General features: G+C 40.5%; 1 protein-coding gene across 1 annotated transcript; it reads left to right on the forward strand.

The window, feature by feature from the left end:
• Positions 1-459: 459 nt before the first annotated feature.
• ANXA11 (annexin A11) lies at positions 460-27011 on the forward strand. The gene is made up of 15 exons (XM_050898812.1): positions 460-509; positions 12485-12545; positions 13720-13832; positions 15224-15601; positions 16128-16215; positions 16619-16713; positions 17160-17273; positions 18400-18490; positions 18604-18683; positions 18852-18908; positions 19815-19908; positions 20686-20781; positions 23432-23490; positions 24078-24200; positions 26265-27011. Exons 2-15 carry the CDS (start codon positions 12494-12496, stop codon positions 26322-26324), a joined length of 1500 nt encoding a protein of 499 aa, XP_050754769.1. The 5' UTR covers positions 460-509; positions 12485-12493; the 3' UTR covers positions 26325-27011.
• Positions 27012-27811: the final 800 nt, after the last annotated feature.

The raw sequence follows: 27811 nt of genomic DNA on the forward strand, positions 1-27811 counted from the left end.
TTTTTTTTTTTTTTTTCCGGTTTGTTTTTTCTGACACGGACCTTTCGCTGCAGGTCTCCTTTTTGTCAAATCTGTTTTGTGGAACTCGCCAACTTGTTTCCAGCCAGCAGCCACCGAGGCGGCCCTGCCGAAGGCCTCCCCCGGACGGCGCAGGCCGCTGACCGCTGCCCCACAGGCCCCGCCAAGGCGGGTCGCCGAGGAACGCCGCCTCCCTCCCGGCCGCGGCGCCGGGCCTGGGCCGCGGCGGCGCTTCCCCTCCGGCCGGGACAGCTGCCGCAGCGGGCGGTGCTGCCCGCCCCGGGCCCCGCCGCAGCCGTCATGTTTTCCACCGCGCGGCCTGGGCCGGCATTTCCCCGGCCCTCCCTCGCACCGAGTCCGGCGGCGGGGCGGGCGGAAGGAGCCGCGGCCGCAGAGGCTCCTCCTCCTGCCGCTCCCGCCGCGCCACCGCCTCGCAGCGCCACCGAGCCGTCAGGAGGGGCGGCGGCCGCAGCGGCTCCCGAGGACCCACGGTAGGAGCGACCCCCGCGGCGGGACGGGACGGGACGGGACGGGAGGGGCGAGTGCCACCCTGTGCTGCGGGCCGGGCCGGGCCGGGCTGGTGTCGCCGGGGTGGCGGGGGAACTCGCGTCCCCCTGGATGGGGCGGCAGGGGGGAGAGGGGCGAGTGCCACCCTGTGCTGCGGGCCGGGCCGGGCCGGGCTGGTGTCGCCGGGGGAACTCGCGTCCCCCTGGACGGGGCGGCAGGAGCCGTGGCGCACTCGGGGTGACAGACAGCGGCCCGGGGGGCCCGGGGTGACAGCGGCCCGGGGGCTGGTGTAGGGGGAGGTCGGGGCCCGCAGCAGCTCCGCGGTTAGTAGAAAGCTGCTCTTGTTTCATAGGCAAATGAGGTGGTTTCAGAGGAAAATGAGTGTTTTGCTCTTGAAGTTGCAGCTTGGTGCTCTGCCTGTATCTGCAGCTTATCTTGAACTTTTGATTTTGACGTGTATGGTTAAGAAGAGAAAGAAGCCTAAGATGGTAGTCGTCAGAGCCGTTACATAATGCCTTTTTTAACCAAATATCCCTTTCTACAAACTGCTTGTAATGTACTTGGCCTTTTTTTTTTTTACACTACATGTACTTAAAGTGTCTTAAAACAGAAACTCTTAAACTCTTCCTCTACCTTGTGTAAGACAGAAAACAGCATAAACATCTCAATATTCAGAAAAGCAGAGTTCTTCCCTGTCCCCATCCTGTTTCTGGAGAAGAGGGACTGGGCAGTGGGAAGTATCTTCTTGGGATATTTTTTGCTTGTTTATCAGGCTAATGGTAGTTCCTGGAAGCCTCTTCCTGATAAGGAGGAACAGTTGAGGGAGAAGAGAAGACTTCCTTTCAGAAGAGAAGGGAGTGGCAGAGGCATGGAAAGTAGCTCAGCCAAAAATGGGGACAGATGCATTGGGGCAGAAAGACTGAGGTGAAGGTATGGAGAGAAAACAGACTGACAAGAGGCAGAAGTGCTAGTGCAATGTGTTTTGATGAAGGAGCTAGTTAGTAGGTTTTTATGCATCTAAAAGCCTGGCTGCTGTAGGAGGTGGGGGGCTCATTCCCTGACACCCCCCCCCAGCACACAGTATTTTCTGTTGAGTGAGTCAGTGCTCTAGTGGAGCACGGACGGTAACGTCAGAAACGGTACAAAACCAGTGCTAGTGTATGGCTGCTATAAAGCTTGAGTGCATGAATGCTTTCCCCACAGCTTGGCTATTTCTATAATTTCCTGGGTTTAGAGCTGCTGTAAGAGTCATGCGGACCACTCTCCTCCCACTGATGCCGCAGATAACTTGCAGCAAGCATTGCTTCCAGTTTCTCCTGTGACCTGGTCCCCACTGCATTTCTGCTGAATTTTTTCTTCCTGAAAGTGCCTCTGTAGCTACTCTTGTGACTTCTTCCCACCCCTGCCCCCAAAGCGCTATATATAATACGGTGTACCATATATAATACAGATTCAGCAAGATTTTGAAGGGCCTAATGGTTTTACGTCTATGTCAACAATGATATTTATGTACCTTTTTCTTGCCTGACCTCAGTATGAGGTTAGGAGCCAAAACATCTCTGTGAATCTGGACTTAAAATTTCTGGAGTAGTCATCACACTCATTCATATGCTATGTCACTTCTTTAGCTTGTTCTCTGTAGTCCCTGGAAGTTTTGAATTGTCAGACTGGAAATTCTGTGAAATGTCAAAAGTCACTAAAAGAACAAAACCATAGTGGGATGGAGCTGTTTTATGGAGTCAATACAGTATATTAAAGAAAAAACATTGTAAAGGCTGTAGTGTTAGATAACTTAAACACATAATCCGATCTACTACAGAAAGTCAAGCCAGGAAGTCTGTCTGGTTTGAAGGCTACAGGAGATTCTGTTTCCTAGACCTTTAGCAAGTTTCAGAAGATGGAGCATCCAGAGGGTCTGTTCAGTAACATTGCATTAATCAGAGCTAAGATAGAGCCTATCTTAGTTCTGTGATAGCAATCTAGGAATTAAAAAAAAGAAGCTGTAGTGAAAGCAGGGATGTAATCAAAAAGAACAGATGGTTTAATGGTGGCTACAGAAATAGCAGGCCTTTTTAACAAAACGAAAGTTTAATTTATTTTTAGCCAAGGCTCTGTGTAATCATCCATAGAAACTTCTCTGTCAGCTTCAAATTGCAGTTGGAGGCTTCCCTTGAGCTAAGTATACAACTGAGTAACAGCACCCATGTAATTTCTTTTGTTTGTTTCATATATTCATGTCTGCTACCTTGAAATATATGTTTCTTATTGGATATATATAAAAATTGTATTATATAAACTATTGGAAATAAGGACAGAAACTTGTCAGCTGTATGTAGTGACTTTTGTTTTGGGTTGCTTTTGAAGAAGGTAGCAAAAGCCTTTTTAAAAAAAGAAGAAAAAAGGCTGCATGTTTACGCTCCTGTGAGCAACACTCACTCGTGTGAAACTTGAGCTGTTGTCATGCACGGAAGCTGTGGTGGTCCGTTCACTTTTGCTGTTGCCAGTTCATTTGAAAGCAGGTGTGTTTGATGTAAATGCTGAATTTCCTTCAGGCAGTTCCCCAAGCTGGGAAGAATGTAATGCAGTACTGAAAGTGGTAGATAAGTAAGCCAAAGGGCAACAGTAAGTATTTACAGTGTATTACTTCTATTGTTGCTCCATGTTTGTTCCAGATTTTATCAGAGCTCACTACAAAATCTTGATAGGAGGTTAGATCTTGGCTGGGGCAAGCCTGGAGTCAGTTATGGGTCAGAGTCGGGGCTTGCTGGTGTCCTTCTAAGAGACAGTTTTATTATGTGCTTGTGATGACTAGGCAGCCAATCCTGCCTACACTTAGCAGCTGGTTTTTTGTGTGTATGTGTGAAATTGTATCCATACCGTTCAGCTGTCACAGGTGCTGAGTGTGGACCAGTGCTAATCATTAGATTGTGGGAACTTAGACTCAATAGGCTTCATGTGTTTTGGTTTTTTTTTTTTTAAAACAAACACAACCCCACACAGTCCCGCTACCTGGCTGTTCCCTGTACCGTGCAGAGCGTCACTGTGCTGTCCAATTGGTAGCAATATTCTTTTCTAAGATACACAAAGAAATGGAAAGAAATCCTTCCCAGGCATTGCTTCCGTTTTTCCTTGTGCTGTGGTCTGTTTGAGAGAGAAGATACTGTCTTATTTGGTAACAGGGAAGGTTAAAATCTCCCCCCCCCCCCCACTACAAAGTGTGGGTGGGTGGGTTTTTTGGGGTTTTTTTTTTTTTTGAGGGCGTTGGGAAAGTGTCACCAGTAGGTCACTCTGTTCTAGCTTTAGCTCAGCTGTTGTCTTGAGGAAGCACTGGACTTCACAGTTTCCTTCCTTCTTTGGAGCCATTCATTAGTATTCATTTCATCATTACGAGAGGTGAGCCTCCGATTCAGACTTTTGGATCCCAGCTTCTGGCAGGCTTAAGAACTGTCAACCAAATTACTCTTATATTGAAGATCCAAATGAGTTTCAAGTCTTCGCAAGGCCTCTGTTTGTGCTAAACCTTACTATAGCCATTCAGTCAATATGCATGTGAAGCGATACTCGCTGTGATTAATTTATGCATCTAATTCACTTTCCCAAAGACGTCTCACTTGGGTAAAAAAGCGTGTTAGATTTCTGACTTTGGCCTAGCAAGTTGCTCTAAATTAGGTGCTTAAGTTGCCTAAAGCAGACAGTGTGAATATCCCTTTTATTGTTGCTAGAGAGAACAACTTCAAGTTTGGAAAACTGCTCTCATTCTGTAAACATTGCACCTATCTATAGTCCAAATAACTGGTTATTTGCTGCACTTGACAGTGTTTTGAAAATACTCAGTTTTCTGTTAGCTAGGAGAATAAACGTATCTTACAAATGTTAGGATTTAGGGGGAAAAAATACTTCTTTTTCAGTAATAAGCCTTAAGGACTAAAGTTTGCTGGTCCTATGCGCAGACTAGATTTGAAGGCCATAGTCCTGCTTTCTTTTAACTCTGCTTGTTTATGGTTATTGTGAAATACCTGGCTTTCTAGTTTCTATGTTAAATTGGTTCTTTCTTGAGTAAGTCAATTCCTGGAAAGAATTAATCAGTCAGCTGAAAATCAGTAATTCTTTATAGTCAGGAATGAACAAAATGCATCCATTTGCTCACCAACGAGTGATAATCTTCCTAGTGTTGCTGGACAGCTGTGTGTGTAAGCCCTTCACTGTCTAGAAAGCATGAAAGCCGTCACCTTTAAGAAAATGTTAATGTATTTGCACACTCGTATTTACCTGTTTTTCACCTGGCGAGTCCCAAGGCTGTCAGCCTGGTGCAGAGCACAGAGGTTTTGTGCACAGCGTAGGGTACATCCATACAGCTTTTAACTAAGGTCCCATGCAGGTCCTGTAAGTGTGCCTTTCTTTGTGGAGTTGTCACTTGACCAGCTTGGTGTTATTTGGCTGCTTCTGCAGCCCGAACAATGTAAATGTAGGAAGTACTGGCAGAGGACCTAATGGAAAACTTTCATCGTCCTTTTGTTCCTGTTGCCTCACAGGGCTGGGCAATGCTGGAGCCCTCTGCTTTTGCAGCGGGGCCACTCCCTGGCTCTGCGCTTCAGGCTCTGGCACAGCAGCTCATTAAAAATCGGTGGCATGAAATGAACAATTTAGTATTTTTCTAGTAACTGTTTTAGAGTACTGAACATTATTGCTTTAGTTCTGTAGGATTTCCCACACAGAGTGTACTTTGTGAAATGGAGTAATTGGTATTTACCTATTCTCACTTGCACTGATGATGTAAAAGTTTGTTCTAGCATGGTAGAACTTAAAATAGATAAGTATAAATCCCTGAGGCATTAGTCAGTTGAGAATGTAATTCAGACTATGTATAGCATGACTGTTTTTTGCAACAAATTATTTTATATGACAAGTTATGAGTTTGAAATAGAACAACCTTGTTCTATTATTTCTTCAAACATCTCATAAACGTATTTTGGTATTATTTCTTGCTTGTTGTGTTGTTAGGAAAGTGCCTTTATCTATGTTGTCATATATGTTTTGACTGTCTGTATTGTTAATATTCCAAAGAGAACATTGCAAGAGTGTGCTACAAAAGGAAATACTTGGATCAGGACACAGTAGGAAGCCAAAGTGAAGTTGACCTCCTGGAATTAACTCGTGTTTTTGCTGCATGTGGATCTTGAGAGTCCATGCAGCTCATTTAAGTTCTTTGGGTTTTGTTGCCTTGAGTATATACGTAGGGACTCATACATAAACCCAAAGAGGTCTGTGATCTTCCCAGAAAAGTCACAGATGCTGAGTGAAACTGTATGCTGGGGGAATAAATGTTTAGCTACATAAGCAGGATCTTCACGACGATGAAATGCTGCCACTGAGTGGTAACGTTATACTACCTTTTTCCTTCTCCCCTGTCGTCTGCTGTTTGGACCCATAAGACAAAGGTCCATAAAACCAAGCACAGAAGTATGTTTCTTTCTGTTCACCCACTTGCCGTCTCTGTGGTTCAGTGCTCGTGAATGGTGTTACGTTGCCATCTCCAGCAGACCCAGTTCTGCTTGCAGCTAGAATATGAGGTTGGCCTACTTGCCCTTTCAAATTTTGATCCTCTGTGAAGGATGTAGGTCTTGAGTTGAGTTGTCAAGGAGGTGTACCAGTGAGAGGAGAGCATGCTCAAGCTGGGACGAGCCTGTCTGGTGAAGCAGACAAGGGAGTTGGTTATTGGAGCTTTTGGTCCCTATTTGCTCCTGTGGCACGGCAGATGCTGGTTATTGTTACTAGGTGTTTAAAGAACTTTGTCATGAAGTGGCTGAGTTGCCTGTTACATCAGAATTATCCTTTGCAGGCTTCTGAGGTCTTAGCTAAATGTGGTGTCATTTTTGTTTGGTTTTGTTTTCTCACTAGCCAACAAAACCAGGCAATAAAGGTACTCGTTGTAGGTCAGAGCGAGTTATCTAGGAAATTCCTTGTGGACCAGATGATCTCAGAGGTCCGTTCTAACCTAAGATATTCTATGAAATACAACATTTGTACTGGTGCAGGTACCATCAAAGCAGTTGTTTCACTGTCTTGGAGAATCTTATTTTGGTCATATGTTCTCATGCATTTCTCTGTTGTGTGGAGTGTTTCTAATGCTGTTGAAATTACTCTTCAAGTAGTGTTTAACAATATAAAATATTGGAAGTGGGCTATCTTGTATGCAATTTAAATTATGAGCAGTGATTACAATTTAACCTCTCATTGCTAGAGGTTTCGGAACTGCAGTGCGAATATTTGCACTTTTGTCTAGAATCCATGACGCAATCACCTCGTGTTAGCATCTCCTGCAGTGGTGTGGCTGTAATGTCATGGTTTATGCTTCTGTCACTGAAAATTATCAGTTACATGAATGTTGTTATTTAACGTTTTTACAGCTCGGTTGTGGCTTATGGGTCCATCTTCCCATTCAGCTGTTCCTTGTTGGACATAGCATCTCTTCTGCTCTACCTTATTTTGACTAAGTCTTGTCAGTGCTACCTTTCTGGTGCTTCCCCCCTTCCTGCCCCCTGCTTACCCCAGCAGGTCAAAAAATCCTAAGCTATCTTCCAATAAAGTATTTCTGTAATAATAATGATGATGATACTGAATTAGAAGGATCATCAAAACTGGCAGTGGTCCTGACTCGTAACACTAGGAAGCAGTTAAAATGGATAGTTTTAAAAAGCCCCCTTATTTGAATTTGTTTTTGTTTCACCATCTATTCAGAGCTGTGGGTTGGTTTTTGTTGTTTTTTTTTTTTTTTTTAAGGAAACATCTTTTTGTAGGAAATGGATGATGTGTTAGTACTCTTTAAATACACTTTTTTGGATAAGACCAGTAAAAGTTCCTAAAGACAAACTATGAGTGATAATTTCTGTGTAAAAGAGGTTTCCTGAGTTTTGGCTGGCATGAACTCAGCTACATTAAGCCCTGTTGGAAGGGGAACACATTCTACTAAATTAGTTTTTTCATAGTGAAAGGAAGGCTAGACAGGGAGTCACATATGCAGAAGACTTAATGGAAAACCAAATTGCAGGGCTTTTTATCTGTCAGGGTGAAAAATATTACACCTGGTACAGGAGGGAACAACTTCTGTGCTGCAGTGCATAAGTCAAAGATAAATCTTGCTCAGGCTGGTAAAATAGCAGTTAGCTAGTACGATGCTGACTGTGGCTTGTCCTTGTCTTGCAAAAGCACAGCGGTGGATGTCTCAGTTCACCTCGGATGAAAATCCACAGGATATTGTAAGGTGATAAATTCCGTTCTGCTGGTTTCACAATCAGGGATCAGTCTCGGAGCAGGTTTTGTAATTTATAGCTTTAGGCAGCCTTTTGTGCTACATCCTGGTAATTAATCTGGAGGAGGAGTAAAGGCCAAGAGTTTAACTTTACTCAGTGTTCCCTGGGAAACAGGCATAATTAAACAAATTATTCTGAACAAACATAGGCCATGGTCTTTTCATCCTTTTTTGCCCTCAAATTATTGGACCTTGGCATAGCTGGAGCCTGAACAGCAACCACTAAATCAATTCCAGGAACGGGCGTGAATGCAGTTGCTGAGCTTAGTTCTGTTGCACCTTGAAACAGAAGTTTTCTGGCAGCCTTAAAATTTTATTATTTACTTCTGCCATCATTGTGTAATTTGTATTTTTATTATAAATATCTCCAGTTGTAGTCCTTTTCTGCTGTGCTGTGGCTTAGAAGAGCATATTTTCAAGATTCCCATTGAAAGTATATCACAGATTTAATCTCCTATGAACAAGTCTGTTTCCTCTTAGCTTTGCCAAAGCAGCAGGAAAATGCTCAAGAGCCTGAATGGTTCATGGCTCGCAATGTGAAGCGAGATAGTGATGTCCACTGCAGGAGTAAAACCTCAGATCTTTATTTAGAGTTTTGAGGTGGACCTCCAAGGTGAACACTGGGAACCCGGAGAGGACCTTAACAGTATTGGTTCTGTATTTTCTTCAAGGCACTCCCTCTTTCTGTGTGTGGCTTGGTTATTTGGATTTTTTTCTTCCTCTTACGCACGACTTCCTTTATGGCTGAGCAAACACAGACCTTGCTGTTCCTGTATCCTCCCACACAATATTTGTATAGCAGGGTGGACTTCTGCATCTTCTGTTCCCTGGCCTATGTCACCACTTTATTGTCAGCGGGCAAGTGCCGCTCATCACTCACAATTTTAGTAAGATGTTGAGGATGTAGCAGAAGAAATTTGGGAAGATGGGCTTAGAAGATGAAATGGAGACAAGGTTGTGGGAATAGTTGGGAAAGTTAACTTAGAGGGTAAATATTTGCTAAGTTAGAGAAATGGCCAACAGAGACTTGATGAAGTATGGAAAAGGTGGTGATCAGGGAAGTTTTTGAACGTGAGAAGTCGCTGTGTTTGTGGATCTAGTTTGCCTGGAATTAAATCAGTGTGGGAAAAATTCCCCTTGGAAAAGTCCTGGATAAATGCCGTGTTCAAAATAAGCAAGTGGAACATTTATAGAGAGAGAGAAAGAGGGAGAGTAACATTTTTTCAGATTGCTAATGAAGTTAGCCATTATTTCCCAACCTCAGCTTTAATTGCCAAAAGGCTCTTTTAATTTTTTTTCAATTTGAAAGGAATGTTCTACAGAGGATTAAAAGCAAGCAAACAACCCGGCTAAGAAAAACAATGCCTATCCCATTGCTCCTCACCCTCTACCACAAAAAAACCCCAAAGCCTTTTTGCCTTAAATTTGTACCTAAAGCTTTATTGAAAAGGCATCTTACCATTTTTTTTTTGAGTATCCTGTCATTATTGTATTTACACATGAAGCTATAAATAAATAAATATGGTTGCACATGAAGAAAAAAATTCATTTCAATGCTGTGATTGTATATAAAAAATGTACGTGTTGACTAATAAGCATTATGCATGCTAAGAATCTGGGTTGTGGGTTTTTTGTTTGGTTTTTGAGTGGCTTGAGTAATAATTGTTCTTTTTTATTTTAGTACCATGGCTATGTTTTATTATGTAAAGCCAATTACTGATGTAGAGAGGCTCTGAAGTGCCAGGCTGCCTTCTTTCTTTCTTTCTTTCTTTTTTTTTTTTTTTTTTTTTTTTTTTTTTCCTGGCCTCTCTCCACTTCATGTGCCCGTACCTGCCCGGAGGCAGCGGTTGAGCGGAGCTGGCAGCGTGGGCAGCGCAGGCAGCAGGCTGTGTGGCTCCCCTGCTGCCGTGTATGCCGTCCCAACGTGTGGCTGGGGCCTGGCAGCTCCCTCCAGCAATCAAACATGCCTGTGTGCAGGCTGTTAGGAGCATGGCGAAGCGCCAGGAGGGAGGACGCTGCCTGCTCTTTTTCCAGCAGAGGAGGAGAATACACGTTTTGCGTTCAGCTCTAACAAGAAATGTTGAAATTTTGCTTTTTGGCCTCATGAGCTTGGGGTCTTAACAGTCCTTGTTTGGGTAACAGCAGTCATTGCCTCCAGCAGTTATGATTCCCTTGGGATAGCAATATCTTGCAAGTGCTCTTTGGATGGGTTTTATAACCTGAATTTGCATCTACTTTATTAAAATGTTCAGCTTTATCAAGTTCTCTAAAGCTGCAGTGAAATGCGGTGGCATTTTGAAGATGTTCAGGCTGGAACACAGTCTCTCTAGAGCGTTGAAAAAGACCCAATGCAGCTGCTGCCATACCTTTATGGTCTCTATTTAGCATCAGTGAATATTCAACAGTAAAAATCCATTATTTTGCTGAACTGCAGGGATGACCATTAGAGACCTTCCAAGGTTTAGCTTCTAGCATTAAAAAGGGACAGGTAGGAACCAAATCTTAGCGTAGGATATGCATTGGACATGCCTGGAGAAATAAACTTGATCTCCCGGATGACTGCTGTGTGTGGAGTTTGTGCCCCCTTGCGTATATGGCACAGTAATTGTATGCAGGATTTGGTGCTGTAGGTCTTATGCACTGTGTTTGCATATGAAATGAAAAATTACATAGAGCTTAGTCACGTAGAGAAGTGCTTGTATAATCAAAAGCTTGTTGTCTTTTCAGCTGTAGTAGCCTTGATATTTAAGTTATTCCAGAACTCCTGGATCACACTGCAGTGAAAGATCTCATTGGAAACCAAGGCTGAAGGGAATGTGGGAAAAACATTTACCATGTTATGGGGAGTATCTTGTAAGCATCTGATATGATGTAAAAATTTCTGTGAGCCTTTACCCTTCAGATACAATCTGGTTATGAACGGTATCATGTTAGCTAGTCAATGGTCTGTTCTTACAATTGAATATGCAGAATTGGGCCATGATGGTTGTGGGTGGCTTTGACTTCTCCAGACCTTTCTTGAGGTTTAAATCTAGCCATTTGTGATTGACAGTTTACTGATTTAAAGCCTGATTCTGTAAAATGTCAGCAAGTTTCCCAGCTGTGTGTCCTGCTTGGTTTCCTCATGTGTGGAGCTGGGTGAATTGTTAACTCTATTACACCCATCGGAAGAGGAAAAGGGGGTAATGGTTATACCCCTGGCTGACCTCACCTCACACTTCTGTTCTTAGGGCGGATGGAGAATGAACAAATGGCACAAATGGAAGGGCAGTACTTAAATTTGCATGCACAGAAATAATTTTTTTCCAGTTAAAGGCATCCCTTATAGATTTACTGGTAAACAGGCTTTTTCTAGTGCTGAGAAACTGCGTTCGCTTATTTGTTGAGTCTCTTAGACACTTTACACGCTGGAGTAGAGGTAAGATAGGGTTCTAACTTTTAGCCTGCTCTGTTCATTGTAATTTCTGCTAGTTCATTTCTCTCTATTTAAATTTAAATAAGTGCATGCAGTATGAAGTCCGAACAGTTTTTTAAATAAATTGAAGATTTCCTAATTGTATTTTCCTTAAAAAAGAAAAAAAAAAGTGTTTTTCCATTCCACTGTTGCTATGCAAAAGAGCCATGCAAACCAGAAAGGGAAGTTAATGTGATTATGCAAAATGAAAACAATCCCACAAAAACCAGCACACCCCCCCAAACCAAACCCAAAACAAAACTCCACAGCTGAAATCCAAAACACGGCAAAACAAGCCAGATGCAAAAGGCAGTGCTTGAGGGGAAAGAAAGGAAAGGGATGCTGTTTGCACAGTAGTTTAAAAATAGACTGGGAATTGTCACTAAAAATAACCTTGACAAAGTTAAGACTGATTGTGGATGTTTTCATCATCTGGAAAAAGCAACTTGAGTTACTTTTACCATTCTTCCTGATAGTTGTTCTGTTTAAAATAAGGCTTTCTGTATTCTAGAAAATAATCTTCCTTTTGTCCTTCGTTTAGCTGTCCTTCCTTTTTGACCTCCACTTCCGTTTTGGACAGCTAACGACTTTGTGCACTTCTGTGCTGACAGAGGCACTATCAACTTTGAGAGATCCAATTTGTTCTAGTGATCTTACCCTTTCAGTAAACCTTTCATATTTTATGGCAATGCTGTAAGCATGAAGTGTATCCTTTCCGCTTCTTACTCTGACCTTGCACTTTTGCGGATGTTTGCATTTAAATGCCTTCTAACACTTCTCATACAATTACTTATTTGAAGAAGTGGCTTGTTTGTCAGATGATTTTTCTACTCTTGATTAATAAGACTGTTCTGTATAGGTTGCAAACTTCTGGAGACTTTAATAGTGCAATAAAGTAAGCATTTTCAAGTAATACATCAAGTAACATAATAGACAAAGTGAGCACTAAGTAGTAACTGAAACGAGTAAGAAAAATAGTCTGAGGAGTGACTCTGCAACTGCTTAGATATCTGAACATGTTTATTGGTCCAGCAAAAGGAAATGGGAAGAGGTTTCCCAGGGAAAAGCCTGTGCGACTTGTGCAGTTTATGTCTAAATTTTGGTAAATGGCTACTGCAAACATGTTGCCTGTTAATTTTATGTGGTATGGTTAGTGAAGCATTACAGAAAATAACTGTATCACACATACTTTTCAGATCTTTGCAATGAGTTACCCTGGCTATCCTCCAGTGGGTGGATATCCACCAGCAGCCCCAGGTAAGTTGTTTAGATTAAGTAAACATTAAATGGCAGTGGTGGTCCTCTCTGAAGTGGAAAGGTGGCACGGATGAAGAACAAGACCGCGGAGGGTTTTCTTGACTCACTGAAGCTTTCTGTGCTCTCTTGTTAAGTCCTATTTTATCTTGGCTGGGGATTCTGATTTATATAATGAGTGCTCTACCCTGTGCTCCTATAAGTTCCGTTTTCATTCATCTCGAAGCACGCAGCACTAGGAGATGGTCATAATTTGACCAAAATCAATAAATGTCAAGGAACAGTGTCCTGTCAGTACTGAGTCTTGAAGGCAGCTGGTGAGAAAAATGAGTATGGGGAGAAATCAGTCACACAATTTAAAACCATATCCCACAAAAAATTAGGGCTTTAATTATGATATTATCCCTAATTCACTGTTCTTAGGCAGATGGTTGTATATGGAACGGAGAGGGCTGTTAAAAAGGATATCAACTATAATAATATAAAGCTGATGAGATGTAACTGCTGCTTGGTATCAGGGTGAACTTTATAGTTGTTGGTAATGAACTTTACAGTTGTTAGTATTGTTGGTAGAAAGAAAGGACTGGAATCCTATGGGTATGGTGAAAATGTGGAGTTAGGCAAGCTAACTGGGGAAGGGGAAGCGGGTGTACGGTGAGAAGCCAGACTAGCCTGGGAGGATAAATCCTGTTTCTCAGCAGAATATTCTGGCTTAGTTAGACTGCTATGCAGACAAGACTGTACTGCTGTGTGCAGCCAAGCTTTGTGACTCAGGTAGCTGTGAATGTACTGTGTCATGCTCTGTAGACATCTCTCAAATTAGCAGCCTAAAAGGAATTAATAATATCTTCCTACTGGAATACCCAGGCAACTTTGTAGTTTAAGAGAAACTACTCTCTAGTCAAAATATGATGTTTACCATATTACCTCTTGAGTGTTAACCTTCAAATATGTTTAGAGTTGTTTTAAATGAGAATTTATAGATTCAACGATAACTAATGAGATGAGAAATACCCAGTGAGGCTTCTCTTTATATCATAATTGCACTGCTACCCCTCTTTAGCTGGTTTTCCTTCTCCCAAACTGCTAATGTTGAACAGACATTACATTAGAAATGTAAGGAGTAAGTTTAAAAAGGTGTAGTTTCTTGTTTCAGCACAGCTGTGTTTGATTTCAGGTAGCAGTCCTTGGGGTGGTGCTGCCTATCCACCTTCAAATCCGCCTCCAATTGGTCTAGAAAATGTGGCTGGCTATGCCAATCAGTTCAATCCCAACCACATGGCCGGAATGGTGAGTTCGCTTTCATTTAATGTGTTTTACTGTGACTTCCTTAAGTGCAAAGATGTGTTTCTGGCATTGCCACTGGGAAGTTTATCACTTGAGTTCTGTGCCTTTATGTCTAGTCTATTTAGGTGTTGAGCATTCAATATCACCTATTGAAGAACACAGTTACTGCAAGCTATTCCTTATTTTAGGAAAGCAGACCACTAGTTAAATGTTGATTTAAGAGCCTAACTTCAAAAGTCATGGACGTAAAAGTAATATAACTTGGCTTTTGCTGTGCGGAGGAATAGGGGGACAGACTGTTGATACTGAGTAGCCACTGTTAATATATTCACATTGGCAAACACAGTCCAGATTTTGCCTGTTACCTGGATTTTGGCCAGTCTGAATAAGGAACAAGGCTGTGCAATTTCAGGTATCAATGACTCATCCCTGAAAAGAATATGGAATCAGCTGTCTCTTACAAGCACTGATGTTTAACAGATGGCAGTAAAAACCTTTTACGTTGATTGAAGAAAATGCACACGTTTCCAATGTGACTTTTTTTTTTTTGCATAGAGTAGAAGTGAGTGACACTTCTGACAACTTAGTCTTCAGAAATCTGTTATGCTGCATAATGAATGCACAGTTTGTAGGAAGATATTTGCATTATAGATGCCTTTCTGAGGCAATGGTTAAATGAAGTGATTTGGCAGCCAGCAGTCAAAATGAGCAATAAACTATCTAGGGTGAACATAGCAATATCCACAGCAACTAGCTTCTGAGAACACTGCAATCATCAAATGTCAGTTCTTCTGGTTCCTCTGTAGAAGAGGGTCCGAGTGTGTCACGTGGGAAGATGATATTGTGTGTGGAGTGGAGTATCTTTGTGGCAGTTTCTGCAGATGTCTTTCCAAGTGTAGTCCAGGAACTCTTCCTAGTTGTAAACTACTAATGCATCTAGTGCATCATAAAACAGCCAGAGGTTGCTCATAGTAAATCCCTGCACTCAGATGATGCTGTGGTCATGTAAGGCAGCCATGGACAGAGAAGGGATAAACATAGTTTTGTGTTGCTGGGATTAATTAGCATAAGTTTTTAGAATAAGAGGTGTGGGGCTATTGGCGCTCTTCTGTGTGAGTGGTGTGTGATGCTGGATGCAGTGGCGGGTATGTGTCTGTTGGTTCTGCTTCCTGATGTATGGCAGCTGATGATTATAGTAAAGCAAGAGTCAAGTGAATACAGGTTTTTTTCCATCTTGCTTGCTAGTAAGGCGTGATTATTACAAAGTTCTTTTGCGGATGCAGAACCACCTATCTGTGTTGGTGGGGAGGGAGGTTGTATTGTATTAAGCACGTTATTGAAACTCAACCGTTTGTACACCTTCCTGTCTCTTGCCTTATTGGCTGTCGTTGCAGGCATCCAGCCTGGCAGGGACCTTTGGAGGGACAAACGTACCACAAGGCATATATCCTTCAACACCTGGGGGTTATCCCCCAGTCCCTCCAGGTGGCTTTGGGCAACCTCCATCAGGACAACAGCCCTCTTACGGAGGGTATCCTCCATCTGGAGGAAATCCACCATTAGGAATGCCAGCTTACCCAGGATACCCAGGTGGCACTGTGCCAGGCCAGCCCACACCACCGCCTGGTCAGCAGCCTATGAGCTATCCAGGACAACCACCAGCAACTTACCCAGGGCAGCAGCCCATGCCAAATTATCCACCAGGCCCGGCTGTGAATCCTTCTATGCCCTCTTATCCAGGAACTACAGGGCCTACGGTCTCTCCTGTAACAGTAAGAGCATTCAGTGCTTTTGTTTTGAGATGTGACGATGTATATGTTTCACTACATTTTCTTTGTGTATGTAAGTGTAAACAGACCCTAAAGTTGAAAAGAAAGTCATGAAAAGAAGTTTGACTGAAGAGAGAGATGGATCCTTTCCAAATGCAAGCAATATGGGCTCATATGACTTGAAACAAATGCTGTTTTACGACATTATCCAAGAAGAAAGATTTGACGTGAATTCGGATTTAATGAAATTTGCCTTTCCTAACTTAACAAAGTATTGCCAGTTGTATATACAGTTTCATCAAACCTTAATTAATTGGACAGCAGATTTAATATCAGTGAACCTTCTTGACCTTCCATTTTCTCATAATTTGGGTATAGAAATGAAAAAATTGTGTAAGGTGGGGTTTTTTTGAGTTTTCTCTGTTACTTTTCTAACAAAAAGAAAATTAGTAACAGTGTTTCCTAAGTAGTAAAACACAGTCTTTTACTGATTAACACTAATACGCCATTCAACTTGGTCTGATTTTAGCATGGAAACCGAGGCACGGTCACCGATGCACCAGGATTTGACCCTCTGAAGGATGCAGAAGTCTTAAGGAAGGCCATGAAGGGATTTGGTGAGCAGTCTGTGGATTTACATTTCAGTTAAAAGTAGAATTGCAGCTTTGATTCAGCACTGATCTTTCTCTATTGTTACATGTGTACTGAGTGGGCTATTTCACGTGTGGTTGACCTTGGTTATCAGAAGAATTATTGGAAGTTCATGTAGGCATAAACAACATCATGAGTTTGGTATTTGGTTTTGGGGTTTGGTGGGGTTTTTTTTTGTATTCTTACTGTGTTTGTGATTGGGAGTAGAGCTTGAAGTTCTGTGATCATACACAAGAGGAGGTACTGTAGATGAATTGGGCATGCATGTCCTTCGGTTGGGTTTAGAGGAGATGGGATCAAATGGAAACAGAAAGCTGAGTCCTCACATGACGTGCATGCTCATTCTGTGATGTCTGTGTGCATGTACAGGAACTGATGAGCAGGCTATTATCGATTGTCTTGGAAGTCGTTCAAACAAGCAACGGCAGCAGATCATCCTGTCCTTCAAAACAGCTTATGGAAAGGTAAATGCATCATGAGAACAAAAGGAAGAAGAAATAAGAGCCTACTTTCCTTCACTGGAAGTCAGAAGACTTAGTGTTTGGAAAAAAAGATTGGAAGGTGCTTAAGGGGAAGATGGTCCACAAGTCATAGCCTGTTTAGGGTTCTGCTTTTACCCACTCTTGACTTTTGCATGCAGTGTTTCAGATGAAGCGTATAAAGCAGTTTCTCTGCTAAATGGTTACTTTGACTCTGTGGTCTGTGCAGTCTATTTAATTGGACCTTAACTGCCTAGATGTACATGGTATGTTATACTGGTTTTAGTATTGTTAAGTGGAATAGCTTTACTTTGAAGATATATTATTGATGCTTACACATAAAGAATTCTAATTAAACGCCACAATTTTGGTGCTCACGTTTGTCAGTTTTGGTCTTTATGCATTTTTTCCTTGTTTTTACTTCTCATTAGGATTTGATCAAGGATCTCAAGTCTGAGCTATCAGGTAACTTTGAGAGGACAATCTTAGCAATGATGAAGACACCTGTCATGTTTGATGCTTATGAAATCAAGGAAGCTATAAAGGTTTGTGTAGGAGATAGAAATTTATAAGATAGAGGAAATATTTTGAGCTGATAAAATTTTTGGTAGTCATTTAAAAGCTTGAACTTACATTCATTCCTCTCTGTCCAGATATTCAACCCACTGTTTGAGTGATCTGTACCCCATTTCTTAGAGATATATGATAGTAAAATTGAGAAATGCAATTCCCATAGGTCTGTTGTAACAAAAATGTATTAATAAATAAATACACAAAAAAAGGCAGAAACTGAGTTCTAACGGTCTCTGCAGTTCACTTATTAAGTAGTCTTGAGTAAGCCACTGAGGCGGCTCTCTTCTAAGCCAGGTACTGCATGGGGCGCCTTTGTTTCTGGGTTTTTGCTTTGAGCTGTGATGGAACTGATGATAAAACCACTCAACTTAGACATTCCAGTGACTTTACACTCAGTGGTCAAGAATAGTTCAGAAAACTAGGTTCATAAAGATTTTAGGCAGGATGTACCTTCTTATTATCTTTTCCCCCACCTCAAAAGTGTATTTTCTTAGCCCATGCTGAACCTTTTCTAAAATATTATGGAAGTATTGTGTACTTTCTCTTTACAGCAGACTATTTTATAAACATTTAGGTTTTTAAAATAAAAACAGGTCAAACATTGGTATGTCCAGACAGTGTTTAAATGAAGGTGAAATAAATATTTCCATTACTGAGTCAGTATGTATATTTACATGTTCTTTGGCTGCAATTTTAAAGTAGCTAGGAGGATGAAATAATATTAGCTGTATTGTAATTGCAACTGCTATCTATTAGTTAGTGAAAATTACCTGTTAGAATTAACAAATTCATCTTTAATGCTAGAAAAAACTGATTCTTAAAATGCCTAAAATCTGGTGTGAAGGATGACATTTTAAAATGAAATTTTGCTTTCGTAATTATTTTAATTATCTGTTCAATGTGTAGCTTTAATACATATCTGTGTCTTGGAAATGTGTTATAAGTAGCATTTAAACTACTTGCTTTGATTTCTCCTATAACAAGATTATATTCTGAATTGTATTTTGTTGTATAATTGTATTACATTTCTTTTATACTAGGTTGTGGAAGTAAGATGAGAATCTGAAGAGTGTGATTTCTCCTTATGCTTTGTTTTAGGGCGTTGGCACAGATGAAAATTGTCTCATTGAAATCTTAGCTTCTCGCAGTAATGAGCATATTCAGGAACTCAGCAGGGTCTATAAAGCAGGTTAGATTTGTTACAGTTCCATCAAAATTTTCTTCCTTAATCACTGACTGACAATATGAATTTAGGAAGTGAATGGGGGTGTATGATGATTCATGACTGTGTCTGTCTTCCAGAATTTAAGAAAACTCTGGAGGAAGCAATAAAAAGTGACACGTCTGGACACTTTCAGAGGCTTTTAATTTCACTCTCTCAGGTACTTGCATGCCAGGATTTTGGAATTTGTTTTTTGTGTGTGTGTGTTTGTAGGGTGTGTTGGGTTTTGGATTTTTTTTGGGGGGGGGTGGTTGTTTTGTTTTGTTTTGTTTTGTTTTGTTTTAAAGAAGCCTACCAGTAACACTTTTGTATCTTCAAATTCTTTCAGGGAAACAGAGATGCAAGTACAACTGTTGACATGTCTCTTGTCCAAAAAGATGTGCAGGTCAGTAGAAATTCTTCATCGTTTCTAAGTATAGTCAACTCAATACACTGAAATTTGACTGTGTGGTTTCTACTTACTCTTAGTTTTGGACACCTTGTGACTTCTCCTGAGGTAGTGCTTATGTTTCAGTGCATGGAAATGATATGAAAAGCCCTGACAGAGCATTAGAGCCATGTAGCTCCATTATAGAGATGAAGCTCTTGAGAATAGAGTCCGTAGGGGTTTTTTTTATCTCTCATTCTGTCAGCTCTCTGGCTTTTCCGGGTGTTGGGTGACTCCATTGTGCTGCTTATTAAGGGAATGATCCAAAGAGATTTGAGGTGATACGTGTGTGGATTAAATTTTAATCTATTCAACACCTGCATTAGCCTTTGCCTGTTATTTAAGGAACTCTGGATTTTTGCAGCAAATAAGGCAGTTGTACCTAGTAACTCTTGCCCCATTACTTTTTTGTGTGTTCCGTTTCACCACATAGCAAAGAGAAAACCCTGGATTGTTTCAGCACATTACTGTCATATAAATAGTAATGTAATTAGCTTTCTACATAGTATGCCATAGCCAAAAGACCAGAACATACCTACAGGTGTAGAAAAAAAAAGTTACGTAAGCCCTGTTAGGAAGAACAGTTTTCAGGTACTTTTTAAACAATTCCCCCCCGCTTAGTAATCTGGAGCTCTTGTGTTTGAGCACTTGTGCATCAATAAGCTAGGAAGACTGCAAGCATAGCATGTTGTAGGAAGGTGAGAACTAGTTGCTATTTATTGCTTGCTCCTGTTTTCCAGCAGTACATGGACTGAGAAGTAAGTATAGAAGGAGGAGAGGCTGTAAGGAAGCAGATCTGTAACTCAGCTTGTCAGCCTGACTGCTTTTCTGAGTAATGAAGTGTGAATTCCCTCCTGTGTTTAGGAGCTATATGCAGCTGGAGAGAACCGTCTAGGAACTGATGAATCCAAATTTAATGCCATTCTGTGCGCAAGAAGCAGAGCCCACCTCAGAGCAGGTAATGGTGTCCTCAACATAAACAGTAACTTGATTCTGTTGTGTTTAATGATAAAAATGTACAACACCGCTCTGTGCCTGAATTTCCCCCATCTGTAAAATCAGTGTAATGATACCTCAATGAAAAGCAGGATGAATTCTGCTGCAGGAAAGGGTACACAAGAGCTGCACATTATGATCATCTTTCTTAAATATCAGAGCACGTAGAGGTCATACGTGTTCAAATGTTTCTCTGATAAAAGAATTGCAAAACTAGAATTGTTTCAATTTTGCATGCTTGGATGTGCACAAGACTCTTGCAATCCTTCCCTTCTCCTTTTAATTGCTAGTGATTAGGTGTTACATCAGTCTATAGTGGTGGAAATGTTTTAGTAACTACATAGAACTTTTGAAATGTGCTACATATTGAGGCACTTATATGGAGAGGAAAGGCACTTATATGGGGGGGGGGGTAGATGTAAGAACCTGAATGTTTTCTTAAATTTTATTGACACCCAAAGCTTTCCTAGAAGAATTTTCACTATTTCCCTTACAGTGGTTTCTTCGTCTAGCCCTTTAAAAATAAGGACAGAACTAGACAAGCTAGAAGGAGCATGATGACATGAAAATGGAACAATATGGTTGATAACATAGTATTAGCCTTTGAGACGTTAAAACTTGTGTAAGTGTACTGTAGCATCAAGTTGAGAAGTGTGATTCAAATGAAGCCATCCAGCATGCACCAGTGCCACCTCTTTTTGTGAGGCTGGCTCCTGAAATCTTTCTCTTCCATCAACAGTCTTCAGCGAGTACCAGAGGATGTGTAACCGGGACATTGAAAAAAGCATATGTCGTGAAATGTCTGGAGACCTGGAAAAGGGCATGCTGGCAGTAGGTATGTGTTGTCGTAGCAAGTTCATTCCTGGTATTCCACTACAACTGGCTGAGATGGTGGCATCTGTGACTCCAGCTAAGGATGTTCTTCTTAGTAATAATTCCAGTTTTCTGCTTTTTATGTTGAGCTTTCTGTGAACTCACTTGTGGTTAGTAAAGCAGGGCACTTCGTTCACCTCAAAATGACAGATGAAGCTTTTGCTTCAGGCAGCTGCAGAATTTAAATTTCACGTGTTAAAGCAGGGAGAGAATTATTGACTGTACTTGGCGTTGTTTTAAAAAGTGATGAGAACTTGTACCAACTGCTGAGTCAGTGAGAATGGAATATTTGGGACAGCTTTGGAAATCAAGCAAAATACAGGCATTAATGCTCTAATTAGTTACCTCTGCCGCTTTTTAGTAGAAAGAAAAACTTAAATTTGATTGCAAAGGGGTTATTTTTTCCACATTTCCTGTGGTTACAGCTTTGTTAAATCTTTGTTTTTAAGTGCCTCCGAAGAGTAAGGAATCTAACCTCAAGTCTACTATTGTCCCTTGGGACGTAGTCATTAGTTTCCATGAGGTTGGGACAAGGCCTCAAGTTGTCGTGCAGTAGTTTTATTTGGAATGTTCTATTCTAGATAAAATTGTGGACCTCTTTCTCTCTGTCGTCTTTTGTCTCTCGTCTCTTAGACAAGACTGCTTCTTTACATCTCCATTTCCTTTTCTGTTTATTACTGTGAATTTACTGTGGTATTTAGAGCTGCTGCTTTAAAAGTGTTGTTCTTGGGTTTTGAATATGGTAGTGACTAGAAAAGTGATGTAACGAAAAGAACCCCAAACCCCAAACAAACCCCCAAATCCAAAAAATCTCCTACCAAAATAAATAGGAAAAATGTATGTTGCATCACGTGGAAACAAGATGGGAGAGGACATTTGGCTCAACTGCAACAGATTTTTTTCATGGAAGTTCCTAACAAAATCTTGCAAAATAGGAATCAATTTTAAAAGCCTCATTTTTTTTTCACTCCTGTCTTGTGCATATGTGAACTATGTAACTATTGTTCTTATGCTACTTGGCCGAGCTGTCACTATAGTGGCCTTTTAGTGACCCAAACTGGGTCCAGCTCTGTTGGTGTGGTACATTTGCAGACCTTTTCCAGGATTCAGAGTTTGTCACCTCAAAAGGTATTGTTAGAAAACCAAACTTAGGGAAAAGAAATATTTCCCAGTGTTTGTAGAAAAAGGTGGCCTTAGTAAAGAAACTGTACTGTCAGAGTTTGGAAGTCCTTTGACTTCATGGAGCTTTGCAGTCACTTCACAGGTCTCCATGTAGGTACCGATTCAGAATTGGGACTGTAGCTTGCAAACAAGTCAATAGCCTTTTGAGCAAGAATTGTCATTAATATTCACTGAATAACTCCTTTATTGAACAGATTTTGCTTTGTTTTTTTATTTATATGTATATACACATATATATCTATATCAGTCAATCAAGTTTTGACAAATCATTTGTTCTGTGAACCTTATTTTCAGGAAAAAAAGGTTTTCTAATTGAAAATATTTAATTTTGCTTTCTTTAAAGCTTTCTGGATTGTACAACTGGTAACTTACAATAACATCTTCAAACATCTTAAAATGCAAGTGTGTTGTTTTAGCTAAATACAGTGGTAAAGAAACATGCATTTCATTTGTCATTTGTTTTTGAATTGTATTATACGTATCATTGACGATTGTGCGTGGTGAACTATCTCTCATCTACATTTTCCTATTCAGAAAAGTACTTTTTCCTATATAGAATGTGTGTTGCTGTGAAATATGTATTTAGGATTACCCCTCTTGTTCTGTATTGTTTTTATGTGATTGCTTTTGATAGCTTTTTGTGCTATAAAATATAAGTCAGGTGTGGTTTGTTTCCTGTGTAGTTTGCCACAGATTGCATGATTGTTTACATGTAACCAACATAGGATCAATATATGGATTTTAATTCTGATGAGTGATGGAGAATTCTTTCATTATCCTGATTAACATGACAGTAATTTGATTTAGATTTTGCTTTTTCAGATTTCTAAAGAACAGTGCTAATTAAATATAAAGTCCAGTCATTACTAAATAAGCATGTCAAGAATTTTTTAGGAGTCTTGGTGAACTTTGTGGCTAAAAAGAAAAAAGAGTAACTAACTTTAAAATAAGGGTGAGATTTCTGTTATAGGTGACTGCCCAACTTGTATTAGGGCAGGACTTGAATTTGTCATACCTTGCAGATGCATGGCCTAAAAATTCTTAAATTAGGAAAAAGCCAGGAGTGCCACTAACTGTGTGTTCCTTCAAGCCTTCTGCCCTCTCCCCACCCCCTCTTTTCCCTTCATAAGCAAGAATCTGGTCATTAGACTTTACAGATTTATTATGGCTGCTTCATGCTAGATGGTTTCTAGTGATGGAAAAGTTTGCTCTGAGCCATGAAGTGTAATAGGTTCTTTAACTTTATTGGAGCTACTCCTTGGATTAAAAATCATTTCGGTGACTAACTGAAGGCGTGGAAGCTGCATTGTATCAAGCATGTGTTTATGTAAAATTAAAGCATGTGACTATCTAGGGTAAGCTCAAAAAATGACTCTTATTTCTGATTGAGGAGGAATACCTGATTTCTGTAATACCGTTTCCTTTTGCAGTTAAGTGTCTCAAGAACACGCCGGCTTTTTTTGCAGAGAGATTACACAACGCTATGAAGGTAGGTGCCTGTGACAAGATACATAAACTTATAGTGCCTTTTTTCTTAAAAATGTTTGTACAGCTGATTGGAATGAATTGTTCAGCTGAAGGTACTACATTTTTCAGTGGGCAGGTAAACAAGATGCAGTCACTATTATGAAAGGCTGGAAAAATCTAGCTAATTTGATCCACTTAACAAAGAGATACATACAACCATACCTTAAACAAAGAAAGTCTTCACTTGGTAGAACACAAGTATGCTTAAGACTCTTTGAAATTGATGTAGGGAGGTATAGCTGAAATAAATAAATAGGTCGTTAAACTCACCAAACTTTCCTGACCGCATGTCCCTCTGACAACCCCCCGCTTTTTTTTTTTCCTAACTGTTCTTGTGCAGAGGAATGACTGTTAGTGTCCTACCAGTAAATTTAATTTATTAAAGCATGATAGGCCAAATTCTGTTCAAGCTTATTGAAGTCAACGGGATTATGCTACTAAATGGCCGTTTGTGGGGTGATGATGTATTTTATTTTTTTTACTGGTGCTGTATCATCCAGCATTTCCACACATTATTAATACATTATGTTGTTGTTTTGTTTGTTTCAGGGAGCGGGAACAAAAGACAGAACTCTGATTCGAATCATGGTATCACGCAGCGAGGTTGACCTGCTGGACATACGTGCAGAATACAAGCGGATGTATGGCAGATCCCTCTACACAGATATCACTGTAAGACTTGGAGATTTTACCTTCCCTGCCGTGACATCCTTTCTGCTAGTAGAACATGGATCCTTACGCTGAATAGCTATTAACTGCACTGAGTGTAGCTGGCTGTGTTTGGTTTGCTGCATTTGTCAGGAGAGTGGAGGCTGAAGTGCCAGAGAACAGACAGCACTTGCTTTTGCGTGGGGGCTAGACGAGCTAGAGATGGGAAGGAAGCCAACAGACAAGGAAGGAAAGGGAAATTGGTCCAGAGGGGTTTCAGAGACCTGGTTTTAATCTGGTCTCTGTCCCAATCTCTGTATATCATCTTGTAGAAACCATTTAGTCCTCCAGCTGAGTAACACTGGTGCTCTACCTCGTGTGTGTTTAAAGAGTGTAAAGCTCCTAATATGCTTTTAAAAGATTGCCTCCTCTTTCTCTTGGAAGTATAAGATTTTGGAAATAGACTAAACTTCAGCTTCCTACTACTGCTGTTAACAGCTGTAGCAACAGTCAAGAGTGTGCCTGGCCAATGGGGAGGGTAATAAGAGCTGGAGGAGAGTGAGTGTTGCCACTTTCATTTACCTTGTAATGAAGGTGCCAAATCTGATAAGCCCCTATTTATTCCTTCTGCTGTTGACACTGATGGGCTGCAAGTTGGTGGTGTTTGGAAGGAATCCTGCAAAGACAGTCAAGGATAGTGTGCACCAAAAAGTCTTGATGTGAGTCTTCCGCCAGCAACTATATGGTCTTTCTGCCCATGTGCCACAGAGGATCACCTAGCAGAAGCTTTTTCCAAGTATGTAACTCTGGAGTGAAGACGTGCCACTACTACAGTAGTTACAGGCCCTGTAGCCACCAATATGTGAGCAAAAAACAGTGAGACATTGGTGGAAAAGCTGTATGTGTCTCTCCCCCCCCCCCCCCCCCCCGCCCCTTCTCTTTTGATCTGGCATTAAAATAATTTTAATTTTAATGATTGCTGAACAGTTATTCAGCAACAGGAACAGGCCATACCCATTTAATGGGCTGAACTTATTCAAAACTTGGTTTCAGTGCGTATGGGGCATGCATGTGCACAGTTATGTATATGTAAACTCCACTTCTTATTTCTGTAAAAAGAGCCGAAAACATCCTTGGAAATGAAGTTCTTAGTTCTTCTCTCTTTTTTCCTTTTTTTGTAAGTGGACAGTAGTGCTTTCCTTTCGGTGCCTATATAAACAGGAATGTTTTATATTTTGCGGACTGTGCTTTACGCATGCACGTGATTTATCCTGATCTTTGAAGTGTCTCTTTGTCACTATTGTAATAATTTTGATCTGGACAAAACAGCTTTCAGTCATACTTGAAGGATGAGATAAATGCACTAGCTGAAACTGTTCTGTGAAAAGGATTGGCAATCCTCATCAACCAAAACTAGTTAATGAGCAGCTCCCGGGGAACACTTTTTACTCGTAAGAGCACCGGGCAAAACTCAGCTAGCAGGGCCTTTTGTGATTAATTGCATGTTTGTGTGTGCATCCATACTGACTTTCTCTGCCCACAACATGAAAGAGATGCTCTCTAATTGTGGGGAAAAAAACCACTTAGATCTTTTGATATCAGGGCATTGTTTTTAATGTTTGAACATAATAAAGAGTAAACTTTAACTCACTGCCCCTGGAAAAATATCCCCATTGACTGCAAGGAAAAGGACTTCTGTATTAATTTTTCCGTATTTTCATACCTTTTGCTGGAAGACAGCTTTCCAGTGAGATTTTTTTTATTGAAGTATTCCCAGGTAAGTAGTTGAATTTGTATACCAAATTCAGTTTGCTAAAGAAATATATTCTCTATGGACACTTTTGATTCCAGTTACGGAAGGAGCAGATTTTACTGTGTACTTGTATTAGAGTGATTTCTAATTAGCAGGCTTTTTAACTTCTTATTTTTTTCTTCTCTTTTTTTTTTTAAGAGGTTAACACCTGCTTTCTTTCAGCCCTGGCTTCATCTCTTTTGGTCATTAATGTTATGTTTAGGATGCTTAAACTTCTTTTTCCTCTATTTCAAAGCGTAAGTTTTCAACTTTTCATTTTCTGGGTTTCTTTCCAGGGTGATACTTCAGGAGACTACCGGAAAATCCTACTCAAGTTGTGTGGTGGAAATGACTAAATGGAGCATTGAGCTTTTCTTAAAAAAGCTACTATTTTCATGTGTTTGCTTTAAAGCATCTTTTTTTCTCCAAAACTAAATATGTAATGACCTGTTTCTCCTAAAGCAATTACATTTTAAAAGATAATATTGTATATATCTTCAGTTCAAAAATAGTAGGTAATAAATCCCCCCCCAAAATAAATATCGAGCTTATGTACCATCTGCTCAGGATTCTGTATACTCCTCTCAGCAATCCATGAGTGACAGGTCATTCTTTCTTTTCTGCTTATATTATGCTGAAATAATATGTTTGTTTTATGGAACAAAAATCACAGTGGTGTGATTTAAGGTTTTATTTTGTATAAACATTATGTGCCATTTTCATGCAAGTTTTATATATATTGTGTGCAGAGTTGCTTTCATGCTAGCCTGCTCCCTGATATGTGGAGAGAACAGCCTTGAGTTTTTGTGTCTAGTTAAGACTGTTTTAAAGAAGTTTTGTGAAGTTCTGTTTTCTTTCCTTGATCGTTTTTAGGGAAGATGTGTTCCACATTTCATTGTCACTAGGGCAACTGTCACAAGGCAGTAATATCGTTGATAGTAGTAAAGATTCTATGGTTAATGTTTTAAGGTTTTGGATTGTGCCTTAAATATATGTATGTAAGAAGAGATTATGAAATTAAAGCTATCTTCTAACTCTTTGCAGACTATGCTTTTTGGTGTTCATGTTGATTTATGTGCAAGTGATGACTCACTTTATGTAACTTAGTTTTTCCGTAGAAGTTCACTGAAATATTCAGAAATTGTTGTGTTGACAAGAGTTTGGGACTTGCGTGCTGTTGATGAGCAATTGTCTGTATATGATATATGTAATCTGTAGTTATTGCTCAGTATTTTAATTTTGCAGGTTGTAATTTCTCTTTGCTGACTCTTGGAACTCTGAATTTTTGTTCTCTGCTAGCATGGATGACATCTCTTCAGCTTGTCGTTCTCAAAATAGAAACATGCAAAGAAAAAAAAAGTACAAGGGGGGGAAGAGGTTTGGAGCTAGGTCAGTGAAAATAGACTGCTTGTTAATCAAGAATGTGCAAACTCCTTCTCTTATTTCGCACGCACGCACGCGCTCTCTCCATTCTGTAAAGGTCAGGCAGGTCCTTTTTCCTAGAAGAAGTTGTGGTGCTGTTTGTTATGGAAGAAAATGGGGGTGTCACAGGAGTGGACGCTGGAATTAATTCTGGGTGGCATTGTCACTACAGCAAGGGAGAAGAGTGTAAAGATTACAGAATAAGGTGGCTGTGCATCCAAATGACAAATTCTGACTAGTCCCAACTCTGACTCGGACGTGCAGATAGGACTCGTTTCAGTCAATGGCAGCAACATGACTACATCCAAAGCCAGACCACTCCATACACTCATTTTTGTCAGACAATCTAAGCCTATCTTGAGAAGAAATTGCAGCTGAAAGTGTATCTTCATTGATTTACACCAATAGCAAGAGTTCACTT

Source organism: Gymnogyps californianus, chromosome 6 (assembly GCF_018139145.2).
Source record: "Gymnogyps californianus isolate 813 chromosome 6, ASM1813914v2, whole genome shotgun sequence".
Taxonomy (NCBI): Eukaryota; Metazoa; Chordata; class Aves; order Accipitriformes; family Cathartidae; genus Gymnogyps; species Gymnogyps californianus.